Source organism: Zonotrichia albicollis, chromosome 6 (assembly GCF_047830755.1).
Source record: "Zonotrichia albicollis isolate bZonAlb1 chromosome 6, bZonAlb1.hap1, whole genome shotgun sequence".
Classification (NCBI taxonomy): Eukaryota; Metazoa; Chordata; class Aves; order Passeriformes; family Passerellidae; genus Zonotrichia; species Zonotrichia albicollis.
Window position 1 is genome coordinate 9,940,595 of NC_133824.1, and position 16,711 is coordinate 9,957,305.

Sequence of the window (16,711 nt, forward strand, 5' to 3'; positions counted from 1 at the left end):
ATTCATGGTGCATTTTTTGAACCAATTCATGACAGTAAACAAAAAATGTAGGATGGCTTGATGGCTTTAGCACAGCTGTAAACTTCTTTGGAGAGTATTTCTTGTAGCATTTTCTGGATTCCATTCACAAAACCTGCTTTATCAGGAAAAACCCCTGGATTGGAGCCAGAGCCTTAGTGAAATTTATCAAGCCAAAGAAGGAGACCTCAAGGGAGCGGTTGAAACCAGCAGCAGAAAGCTCCACATGGCATTGTGAATCCCCAGAGATGGTAAACTCTCCATCTGCCTCCCAAAAATTGAAACATCAACACGAGGCTCAGGAGAACACCTCTCCAGGGTCAAACCCTATGGAAGAGAGAGAGAGCCCTGGGTGTTCTTCAAACAAAGGTAAGGAATGCCCAGCCTAAATTCATGAGCTGAATTAAAAAAAAAAAAAAAATTAATATCTAGGATATGTTAATGCCCAATCACATTATATTTTATGTCCTTTTTTGTTTGTTTTAGGGTTTTTTGGTGGTTTTTTTTTTTTTTTTGTTAGTTGTTTGGTTTTGGGCGTTTGTTGGGATTTTTTTTTAGTACAATAGAAGTTTTAGTATGCATAAAACCCTAAGCTAGAAATTTGAGTAAACTCTAGAAGATAATAGGTTTGTTTTTGTTTTAGTTTGTCTTCTTCCTTTTATCTTCTACTTCTCCCTTCAGTCTCTGTTTGCCCAGATGTATTGCATAATACATTGTTACTGAATAAGTTGGTTCTAATACTTCATTTACTGGGGTTTTGCAGCAAAGCATTTAAAGCTGGATTATGGAGTAGTGTGTGGTTCAGGCTCTTTGAGGGGCATGAGCTGGCTGACAGCCACTGCCAGCAGGTGGTGCACGTGCAGAACAAATAACCCATTTATTGTAAATAACCAATTCATAATGCGGGATTTTGGAAACAATACCATGTTTTGATTTAGAATTAAACTGGTAGTTTTTTCATGTAAAATGATGAAATTATATTTTTAGCACTTAAGGAATATGTAAGGAAGATGGAATGATTTTCTTTTAAGTTAGTTTATACATTAAATCAGATGTTCCTAATTATGGGAAATTTAAAAGAAAGTTTCTCAAAATAAATACTTTTCATCCTTATTAAAGATAATATATATGTCCCAAGCTCTGTTTATTCCATTGAGATAGCTTCTATCAGCTTGTATACATAGATTGTCATACTCCAGGAATACTTTCCAAGAAGCAATTTTGAAATTGATATTTGAATAATAATGCCTGTCTTCCAACTGTGGGGGGTGGGAAACAGAAGGGGAGTAGCTGAGAAAAGAACTCTTAGTATAAACTACTGCAAGTACCTGTGTCTGAAGCTTTTGTTTGAATTGGGTAAAATTCTTCCTCTAATTCTTTGAGGTCATTTATTCACTTAAAGTAAAAAGAGATGTTTTATGGAATAAGATCATCCATATGATTCCAGGTGTTTGACATGCATCCTAAGTTCAGCATGGGAAGCTGGGCTTGGGTTGCCACAGAACAAGGCCCTTGCAGAGTGCCAGAGACAACAGAAGGTCTCTGGGGCTTCATTCATTGTGATGCTACATGAAACACACTTAAGTGGAGATGAGGCTCACCAGTACTAAAGCCTAGGAGACCTCTAGGAAATTTGAGTGTGTTATCACTGAGTGACATGTACACCAATTTAATTTTATATTATAAAGCAAAAACATTTTGAATGATCTAACAGTACTTTCTTAGTGGACTTGCTTAAATATTGTATATATGTGTTTATCTATGCCTTAATCTGAGTCAGATTAAATATGTTTAGCTATTCATTCATCAGTCCTCCATTATAGGTGTTGGTCATTGTTTTAGCCTTTTCTGTTTTTACTGATTGTGTAGTCTTTAATCTGTGTTAAGTCATTTAAGTTTTATTTATAAGGCTTTTTTTTTTTACTTTTTTTTTTTCTTCTTCTTTTTGTGATACCTGGGTGATAACAATTTAGCTGCACAGCGCAAAAAGATTGCCTTTTTGAGAAGCAAAAGCAAGGATAAAGAAAAGTCTCCTAAGTCTCCATCGAATCATCAGTCTTTCTCTAATCGGCTCCGGTTCTGGTCTTCTTCCGACATCCCATCCTCTCCTAATGAAATTCTTTCTTTCCCGGAACTGGGAGTTTTCTAACACCTTCTCTGTAACATTTATCTTCATTTATTTCTGACAAATATTAAAAAAAAATTAAAAAAAAAATCCCCCATGCCATAAAAGAACACGCACATTGATAGAGACACTCAGCGTGTCTATACAATACTCTAAATACAAGCAAAGATTAGTGAACATGGACTTAATTTTTCCTGTAGAAGATGAATCACTCTTGCACACTGTGGATCATTTCTTCAATGCAGCACACTTTAGGGGACCCCATGGCATTCAGTTTGCGTATGTATATTGGCTGTGGTGCATGTTGTCAGTAAGTGAAGTTGCTCTTCGCTTGAGTATTTTCTTGCAGTCATGTACTTGCATTGTGTCCAGTTAAAGTGTTGAACTGGTTTGCTGTTGCTATGCTTTCTACAGTGTGGTAGTCCTAATAAAATAAAAATACAGTCTCAAGCTCCAGAGATTTTTCCAATAGTCTGTGCTACTAAATGATTTCAAAAAGGAAGGTTTTATAACACCTTTTTCTGCTTTTGAGTAGTCTAGCTTTGAATGGAAGCTACTGGAAAAATTATTCTCAGCCAAGTGTCTTGGTGCTCACATTCAGACCTGATATTTACCAAGGTTTTGTCCTAATTAAGAAAATTCATCTTGAATTGAGATGACGTTTCAGTTTCTTCTGCTTCAGTTTCAACAGATTTTTTTGGAAGAAGAATGTAGATTTGTTCTCTTGAGGTTGGGAATAACCTTCATTAATCCATTGCCCAGAATTCTTGTTGCCTAATATTCATGACCTAGTGGCTTCTGAAATGAATGTGCAGGTCCAGTCCCCACCTGTTAGAGAATTGGATGCAGTATGGGTGGTGTGCTACCCAGGGCTCAGCAGAGGCCAGATCTTGTTTCCCTTCTCACTCAGAACTGTCCCCAGTGGCACAATCAGGGACTCTGGCAGAGCAGTCTGGTTTTTGTTGCCCATCTGGGGATTTGTGCAGAGTGTTAGTCTCCAGGGCAATTAATTTTTTTGGCGTCCATGGAAGGTGTTAAGTGTATCTAGGAAGTCAATTAGAAATACAGATCTGCATGTGAACCTTTAGCCAGTAGTTGCCCCTGCAGACATGGCATATGTTTCAATTCTGAGAGCAAGTGCTGGCCCAGTCTGTGGAGCCCATGCAGACCTAGGGAGAAAGTACTGTTCCTGAATGAAGTCAGCTTCCAGGAGCCACCTAAGATAACAGCACATTGGTCCAGTCCTCTAATACAACTTCACAGCTGCTCTGTGCTTTGAACTGTCTGTCCATTGTCTCTGCAAGTTGCTTATTTTGACTGCTGCACTCTGTTGCATTTTCAGCATTTAGTTTCTGTTACTTAATCAAGTATTCCATAGAAATATATAAAATCTAGAATCTTGGATCTCATTAGGTGTGTTTTCTGCAGTAAATAGTTTTAAATTTTGTTCTAGGTGTGCCTTGAAGCATTACATTGACATTACAAGAAATTATTTAACCTGCTTTTTCAGTAGAAAATAATTTTTCAGGTTCTTAATCTAAATTATATTCTAGCAGAGTTTTTGTTATTCTCCTGCTAAGATCCCAGGAACTTCACTTAAAAATCATTGCACCAGGACATTGTAAGAGCAGAGTTTCAGCCTTGTAAAGACTGAGCTCTTATCCACAGCAAAGATATAGACCTGAAAGCAGTTAGCTTAGTGCACGGATCATGATAGATAATTTTCAAATCAGCATTATTTTTCTTTGAGTAAGAGCATGACTACTGTCACTCTTTCCGTATTCTATTTTATTACCGAAGTAAGTTCTTATAAAATGCACCTGCAAGGAATAATGTTGTGGGAATTTCACACCTCACTTATCTTTTCTGGATTCATGTCTTTGATCCTTTTCTTCCTCCTTTCACAGTAATTGTTGCATGTATAATATCAACCCTCCCACTGGCACTAAGCAGCCCTTGTCACTCCCACACTTTACAGAGAGCACACATGATTGACAAGCTGGTGGCAGAAATTTCCTATCCACTATTGCACTGTTTATGGAAAAGCTTGCCAAATTAGCGCCTCTGTTGTGCAGTTTCTTTGTGCCTGTTTGTCATGTTTGTATGGGCAGATAAATGCAAATCCCCTAATGCTATTTTTCATTGAGTCTTATTCATTTACTTCTCTCCCCACCAGTGCTAATGGACCTAAAGCAAAAGAGGAATTCCCATCACGGAGGCAGCAATGATAATGCTGAAATCTCAGCAGACTCTGCAGCAAAAGCCAGCTGTGTGGAAATGGGTCCCAGGACTTACTCAAGCTCAACCATTCACGTGCACACTTCCACCCCCATCTCCCGGCTCCAGAGCAGGCCAAAAGGTGTGTGTGCATTCGGTACAGCAGCTGCTAGTGCCAGGCAGGCTGCTCCACAGTCCCTGCGAGGCTGCTAGTGGCATTCAAGTACAAGAGCAGAGCACTGATATTTTCACTCCTGCTTTCTCTGCTGAATGGTTTAATTGATGGGGTGTGGGGTTTAAACGCTCTTGTAGTGTCATCAACTTGGCAGAGCATATTTGAGAGTCAGTTCTTCAGTGGTTCCCTGCACAGTGCTTAGAAGATGGGCCTATAAAACCCTCTTGATCACCTCAGTCTTCTACACAGCTAGAATGTGTTGGAGACAGACCTGAAGGATTAACCTTTCTGTGTTCAATTGGCCTTTTAAGTTTCATGTTCTTTACCAGGCTATAATTCAGAAGATAACCTGTGTGAGCAGTCCCCAGATGTGGAGTTTGCAAGCACCAGACGGCACGGTAAGCTTGTAACATGTGTGAGTGCTCCAAACATCTGCATTAAGACTTGTTTCATTGCATCCACATGAGCTGTCCTGGAGTGGTTTAGTTGCATTTATGTTACAGAAAGAGGTATAGTAATTCAGCACCATTTTGGGAATGGGATTCTAACTGCTTCTGGTTTTCTGTTGAAGCTTTTAATGGATATTTTGCCAAAATGAATTTTCAAAGCAATGTTGGCATTGAGGCAAGTTGCCTTCCACCACCAACAGACCTTTTAATGCATGTCCTGCAGGTTAGTTGTTGATTTTTCTGGAGAATGTTTGATTCCTTACTTAAGGGAGTGAATCAGCAGTAAGAGAAATTTGCTGTGGGGCTTGTGGATGCACAGTGCGAATGCTGTTGAAGCAGCAGCACTGCCTGCTTAGAGAAAACTGAATTTGCGGAAAACTGAATTTGCAAGCTGGCCACCAGCTCCTTCCAAAGAAAACTGAAAAAGAGACAGCAACTTATTCTTGAACTTTTTCAGTATCTGCATTACTTTATAGTTACTGTAAAAACCTAGAATGTGTTTCTTTGTGCAAAAAATGAGATAAACAAGATGGATCCTAAACAACTTGAAAAATGAAGGTGTCTTCTACTCTGTCCTGATCTTGGCATCCTGTGTTTATTATGCTGTTAATGTTTTCAAAGTGACTTAGTTGCACAGGTCCTATTTTCAGAAGGGAGACTGTAGCCAAGTCTTTCAGAGAATCAGAGGAACTTAAGATCTGTTTGTTCAATGCTTGATTTGTGTTTTTCAGTGTCCAGGCCAAACAGTTTAGAGAGCAGTAGGAACGCTTCCAGCAGTAGTTCACCTCTCAATTTGAAAGGTAAAGCTTTTACAGCTGAGTTGTGACAAACAGGAAGTGAAATTCCATTAAACTGTGTGTAAAATGCCATTTTCCTTCCAATTAATTTTGAAGACTTGTTTTGAAATGGTAATGATTATGCAATCTGGACATGGCTGTCTTGGGAATCAAAACTGCTGGCAAGAAGTGCTTTTCTAAGATTGATTCTGGCAAGGGGTGGCTTTTAAGGCAGACAGTCGAGTTTTGCTTCAGTCTGACTGGCATCGTATTGTGGGAAATATCAGCCACTCTTAGACTCTCACAAGAGATCTCTGTGGTTCTTACTCTGCACACAGCTTGTGCAGGGAATCAGTGTGCTCTCGAGATTTGCTTTTGCAAATTGTGCATCCTTGAATGACGCCAAGAGACCTGATACTGTGGAAAAATCCGCTTTCTGCTTTTCCACTGTCAGGTTCTAACTCTCAGATCACACAGCCAGGACTGAGAGATGGTTCAATGACATACAGCTTGTAAAGAGGCACCCCAACATTATCTTACTAATATAAGGCTTTTATTAGCCTCCAGTGCTATTTTTATTCTCTGGTGGAGTAATTGTGCTTGTTTAAGGTGCTGTAAGATATTTAGTAGTCCTGATTTTTCAAAGCTCTGAAAAAATGAAGGTAAAAAATGCTACCCAGTCTGTGTGGAAACATCCCTGGATGATAAGTTCCCACCTGAGTGTGAAATCTACTGAAATTGTGTCAGAGCAGTGTCATTAATGGTATTTATGCTTCTCCTCAGGTTCCTTAGACCATATCCATGGTAGAACTGAGAGCCTCAGCAGTGAAGATATGGTGCCAAGCAGAGAGGCACCAGTCTTGCTCCGAGATTCGTATTCCCTTCACTCTGCTGCTGCTTTCTTTAGCCCTGGCAGCAGGCATGAGTCCTCCTCGCACAGGAGTGGTTTGATGTCCTGTGATATACCTCAGAGGAGCAATCCATCCCAGTGTCACACAGGCAGGCAGCGATCTGCCTCGCCTGGCAGTGAGATGGTAACTTTGGAAGAGTTCTTGGAAGAGAGCAACAGGCTGTCTCTACCAAGTGTAAGTAAATAGAGCTAGATAGCCCATTTCAGATGTCAAAAAACTGTTCAAAGCTGATTTAGGAGGATGAGGGCATAGGGAAACAGAGAGAGGCAAGATGATCCTTGTTCATATACATAAGTACTATTGAATCTTGCAAAACAAATGAGACCGTTTCAATAACTAAGGTAAAATTAGCTTTCATATAAAATTAGCTTTCATATAGCACTCTGCTAATTCATTTTTGTTTATCAGCTATGGCAAATCAGATAATTCACTGCAAGTACTTTTGCTAGCAAATAATTGCAGTCAAGGTTTCGTATCATCAGTTCTCAGCTCCAGGTATCTTTATTTATAAACTGGTATGTTTTCTGAGTAATTTTCAGCTGCTAAATCTAAAATTAGGAATGAAACCTAGAATAATTTTCAGTTAAAGTGCAAAATATGCAGTTGTTAAAACCATCTCATAATCTGAAAATATCAGTGTGTTTGAGAAAGGTTCTTCTTGCAAAAGGAAGTTTTTGATACTTTCACCATGTTTGTGTGTTGACTGACACTGCCCTGTTGGTTCAGTGACTGCAAGAATATGTCACTCATTGAAGTGCCTTTTTCAAGAACTAAATGTTTGTTTTCAAGATGGTATTTGTCTTTCATTGCTCAGACATGCTGTACAATAGTGAGGCAGTGCACTATTGAACAGGTTAGTATCTTAAAAACAGTTAATTAATAGTCTAAGTGAATGGAGATTTCTGTTTTATAAATGCCTTGGTAAAAGTATTGAAATCAGCAGAGCTGTGCCATTTTGTTGCATCAGTAAATTCCGGTCCTTGAATTTTCACAGAAATGTTGAAATATACCTCCTATTCCCTCATTACCCTAAGTACAATTCTTAGCTTTTCGAGATGTTTAAAATTATTACTTTTGTGTGTCTGTAACTACCTGACCATGTTCATTTTCATTCTTTCTGTCATCCTGTTCCTTTTCAGCATCGGCGCAGTTTAAATGAGAGTGAAATGATTTCATTACACCAGTTTCTGTTAGAAGCTGATGCCCTGTATCCCTCTTGCTACTCCCTATGTCCTTCCATTCATCAGGAACATTCGCAGTCTCTCGAGTCGGTCCTCAGTGTTTCATATCCCAGCAGCATGAGGCACAGAACAGGCAGGGGAAATAGGAGATCTGCTTCATTCTATATCCCCAGGGTATCCATTGTTCTTATTATGAAGGCAACAGCTCCTGACTTACCACAGCTTTTGCTAGCATATTAATACCTATAGAAGCATACTGTAACTCCTAGTTGTTACTTTAAAGGCTGCCAGATCACTTGCATTAATTGCTCATGAAGCATTTGCAGCGTTTGTTCATACACATGCGTGCTTTCGGAGGACTCGTCATTCTGTAATGCTAATGTCCATAACAGCTGTTTAAATAAAGTTAAAAATAACCTTAACACTTTAACACTTAGTTGAGCTTAGAAATTTTCACACTGCACTATTGCCATTGATGGTGTTTGCTTACGGAAAATGAGGTTTTTGACTGGAAGAAATATTTGGAACACTAGTGAAATAAGTGCCTTAAGTTTTAAACATGCTCCCTAGAGAAGAGTAAAGAAGTAAATTTCATGAGCTTGTTTATCATTGTTGTTTGTAATGACAGCATGTCCCTTAACTGTTTTGAGCATGTCTTTTACTAATAGTACAGTGACAGCTGTTCAAACATCACCGTTTTTTGATTGCATGGACCATCCCCATGAAATACTCACTGTGTATTTTCTTTTACCACCAGGTTAATTGTCTGACATGAAATTTGTAAGTTCATTGTAGGCAAACAATTTTTGTAATGGTTTTTGTACATTTCATTGTATTGTACATGCAGCTCTTAACATACATCACATGTTGAATGGGAGAGGGGAAGGGAATCGATGAAGAAGGAATTAAATTTTTTTGTAGTGCTAGCAGATCTCCTCAAGGTATTGACTTCTGTTACATTCCTGAAGTTACAGTAGAGTTATCCAGATAAATTATATTCTGGAATATGACAGATATAATTGATATCTGCTGATATTAATGTCTGATGTCATCAATATGATATTGATGTTAAAGTGACAGTGGCTGATGTGAAAGGAAGCAAAAGAGCTGCTGTCCAGGTTGCAACCAAAATTATTTTAAAATTAAGACAATTAACCTGGCAAGCAAGGTTGTCGCAATCTAATTACAATAAGCACATTGTTCCTTGGGTTGGATTTATACCCATTTTAAGCATTCTTCTGTTTCCACTATGTAAAATCTATTATTGTGTTTGATTTAAGTTAAGTGGGAAGGGAGATTTTGTTAATACAGTGTTCTGCATGATTCTTTAAACAAAATGTGTTGTCTTTAATGTGACATGCATATTTTCTCACACCAGGACACCTCCACAAACAGAGATGACTTGCTCAGTGATTATTTTAGGAAAGCAAATGAGCCTTCAGCTGCTGGAAACTTGCTGGTTCAGCCATCCAGAAAGGAGGCTGCTAAGATGCCCACTAGTCTTGTTGCTCCAACTGTGAAGATGGCTGTGGCTGGTGAAGAAGGAAGAACGGCTAAGCCTGACAATTACATGAAGCCAAACCTGAGACAAGTTGAACCTGATGCTCTGGCAAACCCCCAAGGGTCCCTTAAGCTCCCTCACCCGGCACATCAGCAGTGTGCCAGCGGGGTGCGGCAGATGGCGCAGCCTCAGCAGCCCGGGAGTGCGGGCAGGAGGAGCACGTCGCTGAACAGGGCATTCAGCTTGGCCTCTGCAGACCTCCTCAGGGCTGCTGGCCCAGAGGCCTACAGGCAGGAGAGCCCTCAGAAGTCAGGAGCAGAGCTGCATGGGGGCAAGGACACTGTCTGCCAGAGCACCAGGGCCTCTGTGCCAACGAGCTCCCAGGCACCCTCGAGGGAGAGGCCGCAGTCCGCAAAGGCGGCGGGTTCCGTGCAAGGTGCGGATTCCCGCAGTCGGCAGCTCGAAGCGAGGCGCCTTTCCCTGCTCCCACCTAAAGATGAGAGGCCGCTCTCCTTCCATCAGTTCTCTGCCTCACCCACTGCATCCAGCAGCAGTCTGAATGTCCAGCAGCAAGAGCGTGTGAACACCGGGCAACACTACTCACCTGCATCCCATACTCCCTCCAAAGTCAAACCCAAGTCAGCACCTCGTACTGAGGAGGTGGCCACAGTGGCCCCTGCCAGAGCTGTTTGCAGCAGCACTGAGGCAAATACTTCCCCAGGACAAGGCCAGGGTGATGCCCTCCTTACCAAGTGCCAGGGTAAGCTGTTGGAAAGCAGCTCTGGGGCTGTGGAGGAGCCTGTGAGAGGAAACAGCTCCAGCAGCACTCCTGGGTCTCCTGACCCCCAGGGGGATCAGCAGACGGTTTGGTATGAGTATGGCTGTGTGTAAGCCACAGTGTAGCTGTAACGTGTGTTTGGTATGGCTGATGTCCAGGTACCGTTTATCTAGACAGTCAGGTCTTAAAAGGCATCACCTGTAGGTTGCTCTGAGTTTTCTCTGGGTACTGTTTCCTAGTTGGACAAAGTGTGATAAAGAGAATCAAGGAGCAAAACCCCAGTCGTTCTGACACTGTTGTGCCTAAAACAAAGTGGAAGCCTCACCTGTCTCACAGCAAACTTGGCACCTGATTCTTACAGGTTCTGAGCATTCCCCAGTCCAGCAGAAGCTTAGCAGGGTCTCCTGTCATTGCTGCACTATGCACTCTTTCTGCATGCATTAAAGAAAAGTTTCACAGGTCCTGTGTGTGCTAAACTCAGCCCCACCATTGGTTAAATAACCATACAGAAAAGGTCATATGAAAGCCAGACTTCTCCCCCAAAGACAGAATCTACTTAAGTAGCATAGAAGAGATGAAGAGCAAAAGTGTGTGGCTTTAGCCATGGATCTGCTAAAATCTGTTTTTCTAGCCACAGACACATCTTGTAGAAGGTATTGTATAGACTGTCTTAACCTTTCCCACTTGGGCTGTGTAAACACAGAAGCCAGCAGAATTACCCCACTGCCTTCACTGCCTTCACTGCTATAGCTGCAGCTCAGTGGATCCTTGACTCTGCAGAGTGGTGCTGCCTTTTGAAACTTGTTTATCTTTTATACAAACACTGGAACTAATGCAGCCTTTCAGGGGAGGTGCCATTCCAATTGCAAAGGTGGCATCTCATGTACAAAAGTGTCTTGTAAGTATGTATATAAGAAGCTCAAGTACTGTATAAGAATGCTGTGTAAATTGTATTATTACATTCTTTTGTGCATGACAGCCCACACACATCCTGTGTGGGCTTTTGTCTCTTAGAAGTCCTTGTTTGTCTCCCAGAACTTTTCTCAGTATAGAAGCAAAATAATTTTGTACACATGTGAAAGAAATATACTTTTAAAAATCTATTTATGTGCAAAGAAATTCTTTGTATGTTTCTGTCCAGAGTGTCATCAGCTGCTTATGTATATATGATCAAATGTGTATCTTTAATTCCATGTTTGTAAAGCTGTTCTTCTTGCAATAGACTAAATCCTTAAAAAAAATCCTTCTTTTGCTGGTTCTGATTTAATTTAGTAAAAGATAAAACTGATTCATTTGATGTTTTTGTTATCTAATATGTAGCAATCCCATTCTGAAAACTACAGAATTGTTTATAATAAAGACTAAAATAGAACAGATTGGTGTTCTACTTTTTGTCCTTGGAAAAATAAAAACCCCCAAAAATGTGAGTGACTGTGCTGGAGGTCTGTCTGCAACAGCTCTTCACAAGCCTTAGTATTGATCTTCATGTCTGTGGTGAAGTTGGGTTTGTTTTTATAACATAGAAGGTGTACCAGGAGTCTTTTTGTTTGATTGTCACCCTCTTACTAAAGACTACAGGAGGGTTGAACGTACAATAATAAGTGAGTTACAATTCACTCTAGAATTGGACTGTTTGATTTTTATGCTTCTCCGACCACTTTGGACAAGGGCAAACATGCTGACAATTTTGACCAAGCTTGCATCTTATATAGTCTGTTATGTACTTAACTCTCAGGATGCCATATAAAAATGAGAAATTATTTATCTCGCAACATGGAGAGAATGGCAAAAACCCCTTTCTGCCTTCTTTACTATTTTAATTGCAAACTATATCTTTGCAACGAATTTAAAATTAATGAGTGCTATATGGCAATTTTAGAACATAGTGAATGTTCTTAGTAAACTGAAATTCTTCTTCTGTAAATTTTATCTCAAAATGGATTCTTGGCCAGACCACTAAAGGTTTGAGACTGGTGTTTCTCCCTTGTTTCAGCTCCTTTTTGGAGGACACCTGCAGGCTGTGCTGCTGAGGAAGTGATCTGTGACTGGTTAGTTACTGTAGATCTGCTGTTGCTATAAATACCTGCCCAGTGGCACATCTTAGTTGACAGTTTCTGAGTTATTTACCATTATTTCTCAGTTCTACTGAGCTTGAAAAAAAAAGTTCTGAATACCTTTGCAGTACCATTCAGATGTGGGATAATTCTAAATACAGAGGTTATCCCATGGAACAGCTGTTGAAGCACACAGTGGCCCTCGGGCCTCCCTGGGGATGTTAGGGTTGTTTTTGGTAGCGGTGCCTGCCCTGCCGTGGCAGGTGCGGTGATTTTGCCATCTGCTCGGTTCACCGATGCTCGGCTGTTCCTGGGCCTGCCCTCAGCCCGGGGCTGCTGCGCTCCGGCCTCCTCAGGCCAGCCCAGAGCGGCACAAAACGCGCTTTGGTGCCTGAGGGGGAGAAAGCGGTTGTGTTCAGAGACACGGATTGGCAAATCCTCCGGAGCTGCGCAGGTGGAGGTGCCGTGAGGTGGCGGAACTGTGGGGAGAGGTGTTCTGGGGGGTAAAGGATGGCGCGGAGCTGCCCGACCCGCTCTCGGTGCCTCCCAAGAAGTGCGGATGAAATGGCAGCGGTTTCAATCTGCAGCTTGTGCGGCCCGGCCCGGCTGCGGGAGGGGCACGGCGAGCTGGCTGAGGCGGCCACAGCTGCCGCCGCCGCCTTTGGACGCCGGGGAAAGGATCTGCGGGCGCCACGGGCCTCGGCACGCTGCCTTGGCCCATACTGAAAAGGTCCTGATATTTCCTGACGGGAGGGAAGGGTGTGCTCTCCGAAGGTTGCTAATTGTGTGCTAAGTGCTGCTGGAGTGGTTCTGGAGTCAACGCTTCCAGCCGTTCAGTGGCTCATTAACTCTCGAGATGGAGTTTTTGTTCAAGGAGGGTTTTTGAGGGGGATCCGTCCCGAGCAGGGCGCTGAGCTGGCAGCAGTGTCCCAGGAAAGCCGAAGGGCTGCGGCTGTGGCAGCGCCCGCTCCCCGCAGTGGGCCCAGACTCTGAGGTCAGTGAAACTGTTTGACTCAAGGAAACAAATGATGGTGTGTGTTTGAAGTGAAAGAAATGGCTGCTGTGGGAGTAGGTGCCGGGGCTGCGTGCTCTGCAGTGACAGAATATCCTTTGCCAGAAATCTGAGGTCATTTACAATGGTAGTGTGTCACGAAACCTTTTTCCCGTTAGATGTTCTTCCACTGTTCTTGGACTTGGGACCTGATTGTGAAGTGAGCAGACCTTTTCTGATTTCAGTTAATTGAGTTCAGAAGTTAAAACCACCAGAAGAAGAATTTGAAAAAATAGAATTTACTTTTTTTCGTTCTATAAGTGTTAAGGATATTGTAAAGATAACTAGTGCTGAGCTTAGGAAAACCGTGCATCAGCATGTGGTCAGAAATTATTTCGGATTGTCCAGACATTTGGGGACATACTAGCTCAGCTACAGGTAAATGACATTTAAGACAGACCATGGAAGACATTTACACATAAATTGTTAGTTCATGTGAAAGGATTACAGCCTGGATATTAAATGAATGTACAAAGAACAACACAATTTCATTTCTTGTTCTGGTTGAACATGAACCCAGCTGTCCAGAGAGCATTTGATTATGGTTTTGCATTTTTATATGAAGAGGTAAGTGGAGTGTGGAATCAGTTGTAGATTTCACATTAAAAAATTGTCCTAAAATTTGCTTCCCTGCCCATCACAATAATGGAATATCAGATCCCAACAGCACTGGAAATGTTCAAGACAAGGTGGAAAATTTGTGGATATTTTTACAAATCACCAGTAGCAGGCAGAATTAACCTGATGTAACAGTGCAGAGTGAGATAATTCAGTTACTGGAAATAACAAATGAAGTTACTGTTTTGAAGAGCTGCTAGACTGGAGAATTAGGCTGGGCTGTGAAGGTCTTTGTTGAAGGTTGGTGCTAGAGGCTGCCATGTGAACTAGGAGAGAATGGCATCAGGTGGAAAAGGGTGAAAAAAATTACAATTTAATAGAGTACTGACAGGAGTTTAAAGTTACTGGGAGAAGCTATGGCAAGTCTTGCAAAACTAAATGGTGTTTTTCCGGTTACAAGGAATTTTTCAAAAGTATGAAGAGAACAGTAGAAAATAAAGGGCTGCTGTTCAATAGCTTCTCAAATAGGAAAGTCCTTAAAAGGCTAACCTGTGCCCTAAAGACCAAAATGTGAGTTGGTGAAGTGCAGCAGAAAGCTGAGGTTAGTTCAGATTTGAAGGATTGTGAAGAATCCCATTAAAGAGAGCATGGATGAGTAAGGGGCCCCAGTGGAAGAGTACTTGTGCTTCTCTCAGCTGAAACATGGAAGAGACACTTTATTTGGTGACTCTTGTGGGGGGTTAGGGTGTCATGCTAGGGAAGCAAAACTGCTTTTCTCCTGGGAAAAGGATGATGAAGTTGTGGCTATTCTACAGAAACTAGGAATGTAAAACACGTCCAAAACATAACACAGAATGCCATGGAAACTGTCAGCTCATCATTCCCAGATGTTCTAATCAGTTCTTGTTAAAATACTTGAACATTTTTATCCAAAGATTATCATAACTGAAGATTATGTGGCTCTGATGGTGAGACCATGCCAAAGTGTGTGATGTGTGTGTTGCATACCAGAACAAAAAAGAGCAGCAGATCTGAGCATTGACAGCAGCCTGTGAGAAGCTGGATTGCATGAGGGAGACCAAAAGCAGCCCAGCTCCCTCTGCAGTGAGTGATGCTCTATGGTTGATCTGAAGCTCTGCTAAAGGAGAGTTCTTAGGAAAGGGAAAATGAGGCTGTTGGTGAGAGTCGTTGTACCAGGCTCTAATAAAATGAAATAGATTAATAGAATATCATAGTGTTAGAATGACTTTGAGTTACCATGTAAGAGAGCTTAACAGCCTCTGCTTTAAGTAAACATCATCAGATAAAAGTATAAAATCCTCCTGCTTCCTCTCCAACATCATGTGCTGGCTGCCTTTGAATTCCACACTTGGAACAGAAAGCACTCTCTCCATGTAAAAAACCCTGAAATTTACAAGTCAGACATCGCCTCACTTTTTGCAGTTGTTGAGTGGTCTGGAAGTGCAAGATGCACTAATGGCAAGAAAAGCACAGTTTTTGTTTGGGAACACACTGCTAAGCATGAGAGTTTGAGAAGGATATTCCAGATGGAGAAGCACAACTTGCCAGTGGACTGCTGAGGCAACTCTAGAGATTTGCATTGGAGAGAAGAGGGAGTTTTCTGCAAGAAGTGGAAAAGTATGTCTGAAGAACTGAGGTGAGTGTTTCACAGGGCTACTACTGTGATTGTTTTACCATTTGGCAGGGGATTTTGGAGGTTTTATGATTTGGAAGCCTATGTTCCCTTATCTCTAACCAAAATTATCCCATTCTTGTTAAACCCATGAAACATTTCTTCTTTGCACCTTTGCAAGAAAATTTTTTTTCTCTAGTTATGCAAAACTTGGACTTGCATTTGTGTGCACTGTGAGCCCACAAAATGCCTAATCCACAGAAAAATGTGTTTTACAGTGCTGGGGGTGTTCAGCTGCAGTATCTCAGCTTCTACAGGATGGAAAACTTCCAATCAGTTTGAATGCCCCTGTAGGACCCTTATGGCCATTTACAAGTGAAAGTAGAAGAAATCATGCAAATCAGGGAAATTTATGTGAAGGAAAAATCTTGTGACCTTTTTTACACCTGCAATCCTCTGAACAAGGACTGCTTGCTCTTTGGAGTGTAAAAGCCTGTCAGGGTTCAAGGAGCATCTGGATGCTCTTAGTCATGTGACTGAGTGTTAGATAGTCCTGCAAGGAGCAGGGAGTTGGACTCAATTCCTTATGAGTCTCTTCCAATCCAGGATATTCTGTGATTCTCTGAAAAGGCAGATGGAGAAAACAGGCACAAACCTGTATGGGACAGACCTTGTATCAGTTTAGTTGGGATTTAACTAAAATTTAGCTGAAGTTGGTAACCTTAAATTATCTCAGTCTCTTGAGCTTGCTCACAGCATTTTTGGTCCTTCAGTAAATGATGTAAAGGGGTAGGATGTTTAGGAAGCTGTATTAACAGCATTGTGTAAGCAGGACTGTGCAGTTTGTGTACTTGTGGGATCTCAGCACCTCAGGACTGAGGTGCCGAGTCACCGAGACCACCCTTGGGGGGCTCGGGAGTCCTGGAATGTTGCCAGAAGTGTCTGGTGGCTGGACTTTGACCCTACACAGGAGACGACACCTGTATGAGGATAGGAGGATTTCACCGGGGTGAGTGGTGAAGGGATTAGTTAATTAGAGAGTGAAACACAGGGTTTAGGATTTCTGTACAGGGGGGTTTAGAGAAGTAAGATGGAGGAATTGGGGCGTGTCCTGTCCTTCTTCTTCTTCTTCTTCTCCTCCATCTTCTGTGGTGATGGTGGCACTTTGGGATTGGTCATTACTAAAAGTGCACCGGGCAATAAGGGTAAAAGGTATTGGGGAAAAATGATAAATATTGTACACGTAGCTTTGGGTATAAAGATAGGTGACTGTCCGGAGGGCAG

General features: G+C 41.7%; 2 protein-coding genes across 9 annotated transcripts in view; both read left to right on the plus strand.

The window, feature by feature from the left end:
* Positions 1-11,506, plus strand: part of CCDC88C (coiled-coil domain containing 88C) — a 95,722-nt gene extending 84,216 nt beyond the window's left edge. The window contains exons 25-32 of one of the 5 annotated variants that reach the window (XR_003379342.2): positions 146-387; positions 4,320-4,502; positions 4,865-4,933; positions 5,716-5,784; positions 6,544-6,845; positions 7,811-8,026; positions 9,231-10,691; positions 10,733-11,506. Coding sequence is in view for 4 of the 5 variants with exons in the window: in XM_005483157.4 (XP_005483214.2) it covers positions 146-387; positions 4,320-4,502; positions 4,865-4,933; positions 5,716-5,784; positions 6,544-6,845; positions 7,811-8,026; positions 9,231-10,244 (2,095 nt within the window). In the remaining variant the exon portion in view is untranslated. Of the gene's footprint in view, positions 1-145; positions 388-4,319; positions 4,503-4,864; positions 4,934-5,715; positions 5,785-6,543; positions 6,846-7,810; positions 8,027-9,230 lie in introns of all 5 variants that reach the window. The other 4 variants (XM_005483157.4, XM_074542465.1, XM_014264454.3 and 1 more) reach the window with 4 other exon arrangements.
* A 489-nt stretch (positions 11,507-11,995) lies between these two features.
* GPR68 (G protein-coupled receptor 68) overlaps positions 11,996-16,711 on the plus strand; it is a 30,467-nt gene continuing 25,751 nt past the window's right edge. For 2 of the 4 annotated variants that reach the window (XM_074542486.1, XM_074542484.1), the window contains exon 1: positions 11,996-15,451. The gene's annotated coding sequence lies outside the window, so the exon portion shown is untranslated. The remainder of the gene's footprint in view (positions 15,452-16,711) is intronic. The other 2 variants (XM_074542485.1, XM_074542487.1) reach the window with 2 other exon arrangements.